This window comes from Notechis scutatus, chromosome 1 (genome assembly GCF_049901735.1).
Source record: "Notechis scutatus isolate UNSWTSFEM ecotype Mainland chromosome 1, rNotScu1.2, whole genome shotgun sequence".
Lineage (NCBI taxonomy): Eukaryota > Metazoa > Chordata > Lepidosauria > Squamata > Elapidae > Notechis > Notechis scutatus.
The window spans coordinates 130,534,643-130,550,617 of NC_142009.1; the positions used below are offsets into that span (position 1 = coordinate 130,534,643).

Sequence of the window (15,975 nt, forward strand, 5' to 3'; positions counted from 1 at the left end):
CCACCTATTCAAAGAGGCTTTTAATATTCAATGATCTATGATTCATAAACTTGTTTTCTTTTCTGAAATCCTTACAGAAGAGCAGGATAAGAAAAGAAGCCTTATTAGTCTGCTCTCAGGGACAGCACTAAAAAGAAGTGCATCAGACATTAATAAATGTACTAAATCCTTTTCTTTTGGCCCAATTCCTTAATAAAATTTGGTAGCTGAAGTCAAAATCGTAAGATTTTAAGGATTTCCTGCAACACACTTTCTCTTTGACCCTCGACGAATGACTTTTCCTTCATCCTTGTTAAAGTGGAAGGACAAGTAGTAAGGTCTGGATGAAAGGCGAGGGATGGAAAGACAGGGCTGTGTTAAATGACAGACTTTTTAAAGGCAGCCACCCGAACTAGTTCCTAAAGAACTCTGTCCAACTACTCTTACAAAGTCTTCACAAAAAAGACACCAAATTCCTGAGTTCCCACGAAAGACTAAAATCAAAACAGCTCTGGACCAGGTGATAAAAATTATTCTTGGCAGAGGTGCAATACTGCATTCCCTCCAGAGTAGGAGTACAATAGATTTTGAAAAAAACAAACTTGTATTCCACAGAAAGTTGCAGATATTATAAGTGTATTATAACAATACAGCACAATATCGTAAGACACTTAATTCCCCCCCACACCCGGGTTCGGTTATCTCAAGCCATAAAATAAACAAGCAAAGAACGTCATTTTATTCCATGGATGGAGACAGGATTGAAAGTCTTGACAATTCTTTTTTTCCCCCTTTAATTATATAGCCGAATACCTCACAAAACGCTTTATTTCTCTGACAAGCACTCTATGGATAGCACTAAAGCAGAAGATGCTGTGGGATTCTCCTTGATTATCCCCTCCACTCTCCATTTTCACTAGCTTGCTTATGATAGCTGAATATTAATGAGCACAATGCAGTTGAAATTCACTCCCCTCCCCAAGCCAAAGCTTTATGAGTTAAGATTCCTTCAAGGGATTCCACCCACAATAGCTCTTCGCCTGAGAGCTGAATTGCAACCTAGATGTCAAGCCGCCATCTGCCATGAAATGTACAAAGATCCACCGTTGCCTGACCTAGGCTGAGAGAGATCAGTTCTGTTAAATTATAAGCAGTCATGATAGAGGCTCCTGACACTTCTTATAGATTAATCACCGACTCCATAGCTGATCGCTTCAAGCACTGCCAAAGGCCATTAACCCTATCTGCTCATTAGCATCCAGGGAAAGTGCCCTACACCTCAATTATTAATGCTGGTACACATAAGAGGGGAAGCAGGAGCAGGAAAAAGAGAAATTATTGGTAGAATGCCGAGATACAGCCAGGAAGTCTGAATCACGGCAATATTTTAGGACCCTTTGACAGCTCAGAATAACTTTAGGAACTGAGGCGCATAACTATCTGCTAACGTACAAACATGGCTGATTCAAGTACTGTAGATCTATAACCAGTCACTGGGAAGAAGTAAACATATTATCTCAGGCAGTGGTCCCCGCAACCTTTTTGGCACTAGGGACCGGTTTTGTAGGAGACAAGTCTTCTATGGACTGAGGAGGGAGGGGAATGGTTTTGGTTTCACTCGCTCACCTGCTGCCGCTCACCTCCAGCTGTGTGGCCCAGTTACTAAGAGGCCATGGACTGGTACCGATTGATGGCCTGGGGATTGGGGATCCCTGATCTAAGGCATAAGGCTATCACATACCACAGCACCTCACCTCTGGTTTTCCCATTAACATCCAACAGCAATATGACATAATATAGTATCTATTTCATCTCCTTGTTATTATGAAATACTCTACTTTGAGAGTGGATACCAAGACCTTGCAACAACAAAAATGGAGCAAAGAGCCTGCTCAGCTTTTTTAAACCTATGAAATTACTTGGACAAATATTCACTTTGCCTGTCTGAGTTTTATGTATCAATTAAAAAAAAATGCATCCAGTGAGCCCTTACTCTGAGGCCAGAAACAGTGTTGTGAATGCCAGCAATTGCTTGATATTTTTTGTTTCTGAAACGCTGGGCCACTTTATAAACTGTGGAATCATTAAGGAGTGAACTATTACTGTTCGTTTGCTTTTTTAAAAAGTGCTTTAAATTATTTAGTTATGTTATATATCATCAGGCTTGCAGTCGTCTTCGTGACTGATTCACTTTGGCTCAGTGTCATGAAGACTTGACATGAAATAATTCCTAATTCTACCCATGGACTATCTTGCTTTTCCTTTTCCTTTCCTTTAACGTGAGACATATTGTACACCCCCTGAAAATAATACTATGAAGACTAGACACCGTTCGAAAACAGTTTGGAAAAAGTGTTTCAGACAATATGAGACTGCATATCTCTGCTGATAAAGATAAATGACTTTTTCAGGTTCTGGCCGAACTTGAAAAAAGATGCTTTCTAAAGCAATCCACTTATTCAAGTTAATATGAGTGTTTCTCCAAGTTATTTTCTAACACTATACTTCTGACTATCTACTAAGTTCCAATCATGTCCTTTAATGCCTCTCTCTGTTTCCAGTTCTTACTAAATCACATTATTTATATAGACAAGTCTTAATTGCAATAGTATTAACTATTATCACAAACAGGGTTTTTTAGTCTCCCAAAACACACAACACCTAATTTTATAAACAAAAGTTCTGTTTAAAATTTGGGAGGAAAAATTATTATTCTGTTAAAGGCTTTAAAAGCAATTCTGTTTCTACATTCATGCAAGATTTATGCAAGTTTACCTGGTTATCATATTTAAGAGATTGAGTTCCAACAAGAAATCGTATTGCATCTGTTTCTGCAGTTTGTGGGGTCAGTGCTCGTGCCTAAAAAATTGTGAAAAATATAAATGGAGTCATATCCAGCACATTTCAGTGACATGACATCATTCATTATAACACACTTTAAAAATATATTTCATATGTCTGTATTCTAAATGGGTTATTTTCTATTTTTTGGCACAAAATCCTGATTTATGGCTAAAAAGTATAAAAGCCATTTTCAGAATGTATTCTACTTTCATTTATGGGAAATGTGCATGAAAGTGAGAGCAACTACACAGATGTTCAAAGTTAAATATTTTGCAGAAAGGGCAATTTAAGAAGATTTAATGTTAGCAAAATGTTAATGTTACTTTTTGACCAAAAATACCAATCAGATGTATTTTAAAAAAAAACACCTTAAGTTTTACTGAAGAACATACAGAATAGGATTCAATCCAAATTAATCTTATTCCCATTGAAATTTATATAGCTAGTAAAATGTATGCCAGCAAAAATTAAATCCATTCACCATTTCCAAGACATTTCAATTGCTTTACCTGTGGTATTTATAAACCATTCACCATGAAGTACAATATAAATGCACCTTTGAATCACTAGCATACTGCTACAGATAAAGTGCTTTGTTTAAAACAAAGAGTATAGATATAAGAATTATAGTAAGACACCTAAGCTAGTTCCTGAATAGTTGTGTTTGCTAATTTAAACGTTAGGGAAGACTATAATTGAGAACAGAGTGATTAATACAGCTATTCAATGCCGAAGAGATTTAAAACTTAGGTAAATAAGTCATTTTTGTTTCCTTATAACTTGTAAGTCAGCCTATTTCTTTAAACCAAAGATAGAGAGATATAGACATTACTGATTTCTAAATAAAAACCCAACATTAATTGTATTTATTCAAAAGATGCATCAGTTTATTTCAGTGGGACTTCTTTCACAGAAGGCAGCTTTGGAATGTAGCCACAGAAGTTCTTACAAAGACAGATAAAACTAGAGGCATTTTTATAGCCATATGCTTGCAAAGTGGAAGCAATTATGAGTTCCTTTAGGACGATGCTCAGGACTGCTGTGCTTTAAGGGCAATCTTGGCATAAACATCTTCTGGGTAGGCATATGCACACTCAGAAGGCCAGGAAAAGACCGCAGAACTGGCTGGGGCCAAACCTTCAAGAGAGATAACTGCCTGAGAGATCCAAATACAATACAGGCAGTCCTCGACTTATGACCACAATTGAGCCCAAAATTTCTGTTGTTAAGTGAGACATTTGTTAAGTGAGTTTTGCCCCATTTTACGACCTTTCCTGTCACAGTTGTTAAGTGAATCACTGCAGTTGGTAAGTTACTAACCCAGTTGTTAAGTGAATCTGGCCACCCCATTGACTTTGCTTGTCAGAAGGTTGCGAAAAGTGATCACATGACTTTGGGACACTGCAGTGGTCATCAATATGAGCCAGTTGCTAAGCAAGTGAATTTTGATCACATGATGGTGGAGATGCTGTAAAGGTCATAACTCTGAACAACGGTCATATGTCACTTTTTTGAATACCATTGTAACTTGTGAGTTGAAGACTATAGTGGGCTCGAAGAATCTCTCCTTCAAAATGGTTTGCTCAGCCCTAGCAGGTAACTTTGAGTTGCAGGATTTAATATTTTAGGATTACAGGCCTACATTACGCAGACTATCCTCAGCCATCTGTCCATCAACCATTTGAAGTTACAATGGCACTGAATGGTGGTTATGAACAGTGTTTGGAATTCCTTCCCGACTGGTGCCTCTCGCACACCCTCATTTTACGACCACATCACTTAATAACAGATATTCCCACTTGCTGTTGTAAGTTGAGGACTGCCTATATCCAAACTGTACTTTAACCAGGACAGAAATATACTCAATTCTGTAACAGGTTTAATCTCAGTGGAACCAAAGGTTCCTCCAAGATAATGCTAGCTACAATTCAAGGCAATATGTATTGTACAAATATTTGTAATGGTAATGAAGTGTCAAAAAATTTCCAGTATCAAGACAGAATTGTTTGGCCAGTTTTTTCTATTAAAGGAAATCAGGTGCATAAAGCAACACAATTCCTTACTCTGGAGATCTAATTGTCCTTATCAAGGATCCCAAAAGTAACTCTCATATTTATTTTCACTTTATTTTAAGAAGCTGAAGTGAAAGCCAGCAATAAACTATGGGGTGAATTGTCTTTGGTGGCAATTAGTTATCAGTAGGCTTATTTCACTGTGCACTTTTATGCAGCTAAAAATAATCTTGTTTTTGGAGGCATCTTCTCTAGATAATTTTCAAAGTAATTTTGGTGGCTTTATATCATTGTGAGAAAACTTTTCCAGACTATTTCAAACTCTAAATCATATAACCTGACTCAATAATACACACTAATTATTCCAAAAGTGCAAAACACTAAAAATATCCCACTGTTTCTGTCACAGGCCAAATTAGAGAAGGGGATGCAGAAAAATCTGCAGAAATCCATCCCAACTTTATGAAAAGTTATGTTATTCGTGAATAACAAGACTTGTTTAAAATTCACAGGGCACACAGGGCACTTTTGATTTATAATACAGGTCTTTTCATTTGGAATACCTCTACATAGAAAGAGAAATTGGACATATATTATTTAATGAAATGTATTTCACAGCTTTAGCACATTAACGAATCCATAAATTTCATTATATTTACAGGTGACAGGTACTTGCCTTCTGTAAATTGTCTTATTTATGTATTGGTCATACCTAACAGCCACTTTTCCTTTTAGGCAATTTGCAAAGCATTCCTTGCAATAATTTCTTTCAGAACAGCAACTCTGTAAAATTGGTTGCGTTGAAAGAGGCTTGCACCGAAGCCATCCTATATGTATCCATAACTGAAAGTTGTATGCCCATTCCCGGTCCAATTCCTAAACAATTGCTGGGGGCAAAAACCGAAAAAATCTAGAAAAAAAATAATTTCTATTATGATGAACAGCTCCCTCTTCCATTAAAAAAATAAATCCCAATCCATTGTTTTCTCGTTTACCTGAAATTCCAGCCCATAAATCACGGGAGCATCATCTTCCATGGCTGCAGCAGCGTCAACTCCTGCCACCTTCCTCCACCACCCACAGCCCCGGCACAAACACTATCGCGATGGGAAACCCCGCCGCCGCGTTTCAGCTCTTTCCCCCCCACCCCACCCCTCTTTCGAATGAGAAAGAAGGCGAATCTACAACAAAACACCTTGGGCCCACTTCGGCCACCGTACTTCTTTCACTTCCGGGGAAAGGAGTGGTGCGCCGAAGACGCTCGTTTACGTAAAGGAGGCGAAACTGGGTCGATAGGGAAGGGAAGCTGGACGCGCAGGCGCACTAGGCGAAGACGTTTCCCCCCTTACACATTCGGTTTTTCTGCAGTAGTTTAGATGGGACGTCGTTGCCGCTGTCATTGGAAGTAAAGCGCGGGATAGGTGAGGGAATTCCTATCCTTTTGGTCATTTAAGGTGGCTTATATAATAAGGATATTCACCATCAGATGAGATGGGATGGGTTATTATTCCACTCCACTCTTTAAGTGGAACCTGGGTCACTTAGGTTTGAATGGAGCTGCTTATGCAAACACAGAATAAACCGATACATAAAATCTAGACATTGTAAAAAAAAACTATCCTTTTTCCTAATAGGTACAGGATTGTGCAATTATTTGGTTGATGGTGGTGTTTTTTGAAGTTACAGGGTAGGAAATCAGTCATGAAAAATGCAAGTATCTGCAGCTGAGAAACAATTCTAAGGAAATAGGTTCAAAAGTGGGTAGGAGCACTGCAATTCCTGGGTCAGAAGGGTTGCTTCAAAATGAATGTGTCTTAATGTTAATTGTGTTCACGTTATCTATAAAACTGTGTGTCAATCACAGACACTATCTTTATGATTGATAGACAAATCTTCATGGTTCATTTAATTTCTTTGCCTCTTGATAATTACAGAAGTAGCCTTAGAAAAATAATAAATGCTCCATTTTACAGATGGGTCCCTGAGACATAGTTAAAGTGATATGCCTGAGGAAAGTGATACTTTGCCAGAGCAAATGTAAAAGGTATGTTTAATTTGCACATCCATTCTTTAAAAAATAAAAATGTGGCAAAGGTCAGATATAATGTGGGTTCCTAATTTTGTTCTCTGGTAGTCTGCAGAAGCACTCTTGTTTCTGATTTCATCATAAAGATGTATCTTGTTAAAATGTATTAATTGTTCCTGCATACATTTCAATAGCTGCTTTTAACATATATTCGAAGGGTGAGTCAATACACTGCATGTATATCATACTGGTAGTGGGATGCTGGTTTGCAAGATAGTCTCTGAACTAGACTTCCTGATTTGCATTGAAAAACATAAATATGCTCGAAGTAATACTAAGTTTCAGTTGTGTTTGTGGCAAACCTGTCAAAATTTTATTTTTTTTATTAAATACATATGACACCAATCTCACCAACAGTTTAGATGGTTTACAAGTAAAACAAAACAAAACATTAATATTAAAATGATAAAGATTAATCATCCCAAAGGTGCTTTTTCAAGAGGCAACTGGAACTTACTTGTTTTTCTTTGAAGATATTTCGCTTCTCATCCAAGAAGCTTCTTGAAGCAAAATGTCTTCAAAGAAAAACGAGAAAGTCCAGTTGCCCCTTGAAAAACAACCTTTGGGACAACTATGACCTGGATGACTGAGAATCTCTATAGACTCTATAGAGAGTCTATAGACTATTGAGTATTAATGTTAAAATTTACTTAAACTGAACAAGAAAGCAAGGAAGGGAAAAAGATGCACATGGGGCAGAAGTGGAATTTATCCCAATCCATTAACCACCTCCAGTACAACATGCCCCCATTGGGGCCCTAAGCCAATTGGCAGAGCCCGGTTTTCAAGCTCTTTTGGAAGGCCAAAAGAGTGGGTGCGGATCTCAACTTGGGGACCACAATGTTCCAGAGGATGGGAGGCATAATAGAAAAGGCTCTTCACTTGAATCCTGCCAGACAGAACTCGTTGACCAATGAGGTCCATAGTATGCCCCTTTCGCTGTGATGGGTGGAGTAGGTCAATCCCATTTGGGTGAGACAGTTCCTCAGGTAACCTGGACCAATGTGCCAAATAGCAGAGAATACTGAATGTGACACAGGTAAAATGAAGGGTGTTGGCGTGGTTCAGAAATGTTGACCATTTCTATTTTCTATTTTAATAAAGTTTTATATGGCCTCTACTGACTTTCTATCGATGATGCAATGGACAATAATAAGTCAATATGGACCACCTGGTGATGACCATTTTGTTTATGATGCATTGTGAAAATGGTCCAAAAGTGACTGGCACTTTTCTCATAATTAGTAGGGTATTCTACATGTGGTACTGATAGGACTTCTATAAATTTGCTAATACAGTTTAGTACTTGTGTTTTTAGAAACCGTAATATGAACCTCTCAGTTTGTCAAAGCCATGATGGATGACAAAGGTTAATATCCATGGACATCTTTACCGACAACTATTGCATATGAAAACTTCAAAAAATAGTGAATGGGGTTCTTATAAATTAGACTTGGTTCTCTCTCTCTCTCTCTCTCTCTCTCTCTCTCTCTCTCCTCCCTCCCTCTCTCTCCTCTCCCTCCCTCCCTCCCTCCCTCCCCCTCCATCTCTCTCTGGGTGTGTGTATCATGTGCATTTAATTTCTTTTTCCTACTGTTCTTACTCCTTTACCGTACACTGCATAACATTGCTTACCCTGAGATGGAATAGTGTGATGGATAGACACACAGTGTGTTTTTAACATAGTCTGCTTAAATTCAGCTGTTAATCAGAATTGTCATTTAATTTTTTTATTGTGCCTGGATTTATTATATTTATATTTCAAGTTAAATAATGGCTTTTTGTTCTTTCTGATTCTTGTCTGATTGTTGTTTCACCTACTGAATCTGCAAAAGAGTTGGGAAGAGGGAAACAAACAAATAAATAATTGAAGTCCTAATGTGCTGTCTAAGTGACAGAAGGTTTAGTATACTAAGATTTCCCTTCTTAACTCCGTTCAATTTAGTGTTTTCTATCCGAGCTTTCTCATGCAGGATTTCCCTTCTTGTCTACTTGAAGTTCTAATTTCTTCTTCTATTCCTTCTCACTCAGAGCTGTAATGCTATTTTGTCCGTCTGCATCTGAGTTGGGGCACTGGCAGTCTGCCTTCCCCTTTTTCTGAATACAGAGATAGATGGGAATTCCACTAGAGAACATTCCAATCAGCTCTTCTTGCAGAAAGATAGTCAGTCTATGCATTGAAGGTAGAGACTGTATTGTCCAAGTCTGAATTTGTGACATTGCAAGCCAACAAAGTAAAATAGAGTATATAGATAAGTTAAAGGGCCTTGCATCACAATACTTTCCCAAGTGGAAAAATGAGTGGTCATGGAGACCAAGGGCCACAGCTGGTTCTATCCTATATTTTGGCTTGTCAAGAGCTCATTGTTAAGATACCCAGTATTTCAACCATGAGAATCATTACTTCCATGCTAAGGAAAAAGGGCAGGGGTTAGCAAGATATTAATAAAGTATTTCATAACTTGAACCGTGTTCTTAATTATTGTAGTGGCTGTATATATTGTTGCTTTATGCATAAATCGTCCTATATCTAGTACTGATCAATAGCAATTTCTTTTTTTACGTAGAAGAACTATGGAAAAACAAGAAAGCAGTATTGAAGACATTGGAGTAAGAAGTTCAAACGCAATGACTGACATTTGTGATATCCAACAGCAGACTTCTGAGGAACTTCTGTTCCACGAAGAAACCATTGATCTGGGAGGAGATGAATCTGCATCTGAAGAAAATGAAAACATTGCAGAAGATTCCAGTAACTTCATAGACAAACTCAGTGAGCACATGATGGAGAGCGTTGTGATATCTGATTCTCCAAATAATAGTGAAGATGATACTGGTGATCTTGGCTGCCTGCAGGAAATAGTAAAACAAATTGAAGCAAATGATACCGAAGCAATAGAAGGAGAGGAGCTTTTAGAGAGACATGAAGTCATTAGAAATGAGAAGGACACAAAACTTGAAGCTACTGCCAAAAGTATTTCTGATTCGAGAATTGATTATCAGTCCTCTTTAAATGAAAATCTGATTCAGACGTCAGCAAAAAACGAACTGGAAGCAGAATGTGACAAACTTTTAAAGTCTCCATCAACCATGGTTGATGAAAGCAAACCAGAGGAAATCATTTCTACTCCGGTTGTCATTAAATCACCAATTGATTCAGAACCTATTCCTATCTGTACAATCTTTAGCCAGGGAAATCAAACAACTGGTCAGCAACAGTTTCTACACGATGGCTTTGAGCCTCAAATGGTGAAGTCACCCAGCCTTGGGGCTGTAAGTGAGACTCCCGTGAAAATTCATCCGCAGGTGGTTCAGCCTAGCCCAAGCCTAAGCAAATTTTTTGGGGAAGCCATTAGCAATAACACATTAGCTTCTGATTTTTTTGATTCCTTTACCACATCATCGTTTATTTCGGTCAGTAACCCCAATGCAAGCACATCCGTACCCGAACAAATGTCTTCTCTTGTAACAGTTGGGGAATTGCATGACTCTGCTAACCATAAGTATGGTCTTAAAAATGGAAGATCAGAACCTGGGAAATCTGCGTCTTCTCCAGAAATATCTCAGTCTCCAAAGCCATTTTCCCAGATTCAAGCTGTTTTTCAAGTTGGCGATGACCCTTTTGCCTCTGTGCTGAACATGAGTGAGGTGGACAGAAGAAATGATGCATGGCTTCCTAGTGATGCAACTAGGAGTGTGTTGATTTCAGTAGCTACCCAGCCATATAATAATATTTTCATAGACAAGGAGAATGTGACCATGCCGGGATTAAAATTTGACAATATTCAGGTGAGAATCCTCTGTTGCTTTTGGTCACTTGAAATCTTATCTAATAAATTCAAACATAGAGCGTTTGGTATCTGCGTTTACATGTTGCTTATGTTCCACCTTTCCATTACAAATAATGTTAAAGATGGATAACAATTACGAGTCTGTAGAGCCCATCCAACCTGGAGCTGTTTGGCAAGTAGTTGTGTGTGGATCAATAAAGGAGCAAGATTGTTAAACAATATAGCAAGTAAAAATTCAAACAGTTGTATGGTGTTTTTGTTGTTCACCAAAGTGGGATGAAATTTGCAAAAACACTAAACCTGAGAAACACTGAGGGGATGAAGTGTCTTAAGGTTTGTAGAAACCAGTGTGAGATATTTTGAGCTATCTTTACTTAAAATATGTTTTCTTTTTTGAAGGAATCATTATTTTGCTTTGGGACATAGTATTATGAAATTTATTGTGATTGTAATCATGAGGTGCCAATTTCAGGAAAATAGTTCAAATAGGTTTCAGACGAAGAGAAACAATGGTCTTGTTATAATTATAAACAAATAATGCTTGTAATTGTAAATGTTTAAGGTGGCAGTATAAGGGTTGAGCTCCCAATACTCTTCATAAAATAGATCAGCTGCTTTACCATGCCTACTAGTAACACATCTCACAATAAAAAATTATTTAATTTAATATTCCAATTTTGAGTCCACCTGATTGCATGGCTATTCTCGACAGCTTATAATAAAGCAAACTTTTTAAAAAATTGGATGTCCTTGGGGAACAATCATAGAAGAGAGGTAGCAAGCTCCACTGGCTTAGCAGTCAGAGAACGAAACTTGGAATGGATCCACATTAATGCATCAGGCAATTAAAAGTGGTTGGCAGGAAGTTTACTTTCAGACTTGTCAGAAACTGTACTTTCAGACTTGCAAGATTCTGTTAATGTAGCCTTACAAGAAAGTAGAATTAGTTCATTTAGTTATGTTTCCTGCCTGGTTCCTCTAGGGGGGCTGACAGTCAATCATGAGTTGATCAAGATGTGAGTGAATGTCTGAAACTTCTCCGATCCAGGTACCAACTCATTAATGTACCAGATGTAATTTTGGCTGTAACTGCCACCTCCTTTTTGAGCAGGAGCTGTGAGTGCAAGAGAAACCCTACATTTCATGTTCGTCTCATTTGGAAGTGCAACCCCATTAAAAACTAAAGATGGAATGTCTCTGGAACTAGGAGGCCAAAAAAATGAAGCTACTTTGTCTTCTCGGGATTGAGACAGAGCTTGTTCCTCCTCATCCAGACCTGCACAACCTCCAGGGATTGGGTCAGGATCTTTCAGCCAGACAATCTGATATCACTTGAGTACATCCCATCGTCCTGAATCCACCACATCACCTCATGCCGATCATGGTTTCTATGCTTCTCCCTCCCCATCACCTCTCCCACATCCCTCCTGCTTCTTGCCTCTCAACAAAATGTCCACCCCCCCCTCGATGTACTGTACATTCACACCAGCAAACCCCTACTCATCTAACAACACACAACCCTATCCAGCCATTACAGCATCTGCCATCAAGTACTTGGCAGCCTATTGGGAGGAGTAAGTCATTGGCCCTCAAACTCTGAGGTGGGGGGATGTTATCATACTGTAACACAACTGGGTGGATAACAGTACCAAAAGACCAGAAAAATCAATTTAAGCATCCTTAGACTAGTTCATCAGGAAGGGCACTGAGAAAATTTCCATGTACAACCTGAATGAAATAAATTTTATTTCCAGACTTCCTAGAAATGACCTAGTGTCCGTACAGTTCTCCTTCACAGATGGCCACAGATGGGAAGGATCTAATACAGATTAGGTTCCTAGGATGGATTTAACCCTATCTCCCCTTGCTGTGGTCCAAGTTTAGATTGCAGGGTCAATGCCTAAAATGTTCTTTTTTATTTTGAGGAACCTTTTTTTTTTTTTTGCAGTGAAAACCACAGGGGCCAAATCTGGATTGAAAACCCAGCAGGACCAAATGATTAATATTCCTTCCCCTCACAGCATGCTCTGATATAGATTGCATCCTGTAGAGAAGAGAGACCTCACACTCAGGAGTAGAACTATGTAATTAATCTTTTTATTTTGGCCCTCAGAAAAGGCAAGTAAGAACCTGCTGAGATCAAACTAGAGAGATGAGGTCTTCAGTCAGGACCTATGCCATTATTTCCTTATGGAATGAAGAATCCCATCACTCTCCAAAAGGTAGATTGGCTACTGTTATTTTGGCCACCTTGGTCCCTGTAACTATTATTAGCTACAAAGTAAGGCTTGAGCAGAATTGTGGTGTTCTAGAATTCTACTGTGTCTTCTCAGTATCTTTTAGTGAAATCAGCTAAACCTAGTCCAAATAATATTAATTGAAGAAATTTAAAGGAGTTAGTATAGAGAATCTAAACCCAGTGTGAGATAATAAGCTGTGTTAGAGAACATGAAGGTGATAAGTATCCTACTTAAAACAATGTTTTTTCGATTTTCAAGGTAATGATCTCTAAAAATTTCCTTTCACAGAAATAGATTGTATGACCAAGCATACAAGACACTTTTACTGAGATGGAATATCTTGAATACATACCATATATAATATTTGCTATATATTATGTTCTTTTCCCCCATTAGGGTGATGCAGTTAAAGATTTAATGCTCCGCTTCCTTGGTGAACAGGAGGCAATGAAAAGACAAGTTCTCAATACCAACTCTGTGGAGCAGTCTTTTCAGGGCTTAAAGCAATTGATTGTAAGTAATATGGCGTTTCTTTTTGAGTTATGATTCTTTGTGGATAGTTACAGTCTAAAGGTCTTGTTTAGTCTTTTTAAAATATCATAAAAGTAATTCAGTTCGGGATCTGCATTTTCAGATTTAGAAAATGGGCACATGCAGAATTTTATGATTGTGTTTCAGGCATTACAAGAAGGCTGCTTGAAAGGTTTCCCCTTTAATAAAATAGTGGCTGTGAGAGATAATGTCCAGGACCGTACACCAGGTTTTTAGAATGGTAGCCTCATAAAAAGAGCAAAGACCTCTGTGAACCTGCTGCTTGAGGCAGCTACATCATTTGCAAAGTTTATTAGGCCACGCCAAGGGCCTTTCCTGATTTTTTGTGCACATACAGGTAATTTTCAATTTGTTATTTATTCAGTTTATGTAGCTGCCCATCTCAAACTCTGGGTGCAAGCAGGTTTGAGATTGGTTGCCATGCCTTGGGAAGCCTCAGCTATCTCAGCAAGCGCCAACATGCATTCATTCACCCAGTTGCCTTCTCTCTCAGATCCCTGCACTGACCTTTCACCTTTTGTTCCAGCTGCTTTGGGCCTTGCTACCTTTGCTGTCTTTTTTTTTTTTTTTCAAACCCAGATTCTCTGGAAAATGTTCCCTACGCGTAGCTCTCCGAGCCTTTGTAAAGCCGTGTTGGCTTCATAAAGCTGCGCTGTCTTTTCAAAGGGTCTCTGAAGTCTGCACAGCCTTCGTAAAGCTGCATTGTCTTCATGAGGCTGCGCTGTCTTTCCAAAGGCGTTATGAAGACAGTACTGCCTTTGTAAATATGTGTTGTCTCTGGAAAGTCTTTGAAAAGACAGTGTGGTTTGCAGAAGGGAGCATAACTTTATCAAGACGGCATAGCGTTCTGAAGACAACAAAGGTGAAAGATCGATGTGAGGGAACCTGGGAAAGAAGGCAGGTGGGTGAATGAATGTTTGCTGGGGTTCACAGGTGCCTTGCTGCTGGGGCAGGCTGGGCACTCATGTGTAGGAAGCATTTGCCAGAGAAACTGGAGCTCCAGGTAGCATCACGGTTGGACAGAAGAGATGGAAGATCATTGCAAGGAACTGAGAGAGACGGCTGCTGTGTTGCTTGCACTTGCTGGCGTGGGCTAGGGCAACTGAGGCTTCCTGGCACATGGCAAGCAGCCCCAGAGCCACACAGTTCTGGGACTGCTTGATGTCCTGCAGGCGGGGGGAGAGTGGCCAAAGGGCAGAGATGGGGAGAGGTAGGTAGGTGGATGGAGTCGGAGGCAGTCCCTTACTTTACTGAGGCTCAAAACTGGAAGGGTACAAAACTGGAAGGGTACCTTCGAAAACTTAAGAAAACACACACACACACACACACACACACATATACATATACATATACATATACATATATATATATATATATATATATATATATATATATATATATATATATATATATATATATATATATATATATATATATATATATATTTGTATGTATGTATGTATGTATGTATGTATAAATAAAAGCGAAATACCACTCACACATCATCACAAAATCTCCAGAACAGTAAAGCCTACAAACTTGAAATTTGGCACATATGTTCCTTCTAGGTGCTCACAAAATTGCATTAATAAATCACTTTTGTAAATCTAACAAAAAAGTTATCCAAGTCCTCTTCGGATTCATTATTTGTATTATACTTTTTAGTTATTAAAAACATCAATTGGTATTTCATCATTTTCCTTATCGTGTTTGAAGCTTGTCATTTGAAAATCCACATTTAAATTAGTTTCAGTCTTATCCAGTAACATTTGATTCTCTTCTGAAACATCAATTATGACTGAGATCCTAAAAATTAACTTTTAAATCCATTTTTCACAAATATTTCTTAATTAATTAATATTAATTAATTAATATTTCTTATTAATTCCAGAGTGATTAACAAATGCAGATCAACCCAGGACCTGCCTGTACTGTACTTGCCTTATATTCAAATGTGTTTAATACAGTGTTTCCCCGAAAATAAGACCCCGTCTTATATATTTTTGCCACCAAAAAAAGGCACCAGGTCTTATTTTCGGGGATGTCATCCACTGACTAACCTCACTTGCATGAGTTGCCTCCTGGCCTCCTTTTTGCTGTCAGAGGCCTTCAAGAACTACTGTGGCCGGCAAGGCTTTCCTGAAGGCCTCTGCAGCTGATAACAAAGTTCCAGATCAATCCAGAGGCTTTGTTATCAGCTACAGAGGCCTTCAGGAAAGCCTTGCCAGCCTTGCCGGCTGCAGAAGAAATGGGCTGGCAAGGCAGGTGTCAGAGTGTGCAAGGCCTGGCTACAACTGTCCAAAGGTAAGTAGTAGGGCAGCTCCTCCACCACCCCATCCCCACCCTAGCTTAATTGTTACCTGTCTACTCTGGAGTGGGCAGATCGTAATTACAGCTTATTTGGGGGGTAGGTTTTATATTGGGTGCACATGTAAAAATCAAGCTAGGAGTTACTTTCAGGATAGGTCATA

General features: G+C 38.7%; 2 protein-coding genes across 5 annotated transcripts in view; one reads left to right on the top strand and one right to left on the bottom strand.

Moving 5' to 3' along the window:
- The window catches only part of EIPR1 (EARP complex and GARP complex interacting protein 1), a 60,363-nt gene extending 54,257 nt beyond the window's left edge, over nt 1–6,106 (bottom strand). Inside the window, exons 1-2 of one of the 2 annotated variants that reach the window (XM_026665296.2) lie at nt 5,831–6,106; nt 2,755–2,838 (exon numbers count right to left, since the gene is read on the bottom strand). In XM_026665296.2, the coding sequence (XP_026521081.2) occupies nt 2,755–2,838; nt 5,831–5,872 (126 nt within the window). In that variant the 5' untranslated portion in view covers nt 5,873–6,106. The remainder of the gene's footprint in view (nt 1–2,754; nt 2,839–5,830) is intronic. The other variant, XM_087946060.1, reaches the window with a different exon arrangement.
- Nucleotides 6,107–6,160: 54 nt separating this feature from the next.
- TRAPPC12 (trafficking protein particle complex subunit 12) overlaps nt 6,161–15,975 on the top strand; it is a 78,548-nt gene continuing 68,733 nt past the window's right edge. Inside the window, exons 1-5 of one of the 3 annotated variants that reach the window (XM_087946049.1) lie at nt 6,161–6,256; nt 6,809–6,879; nt 8,240–8,290; nt 9,489–10,710; nt 13,349–13,465. In XM_087946049.1, the coding sequence (XP_087802175.1) occupies nt 9,496–10,710; nt 13,349–13,465 (1,332 nt within the window). In that variant the 5' untranslated portion in view covers nt 6,161–6,256; nt 6,809–6,879; nt 8,240–8,290; nt 9,489–9,495. The remainder of the gene's footprint in view (nt 6,257–6,808; nt 6,880–8,239; nt 8,291–9,488; nt 10,711–13,348; nt 13,466–15,975) is intronic. The other 2 variants (XM_026665294.2, XM_026665295.2) reach the window with 2 other exon arrangements.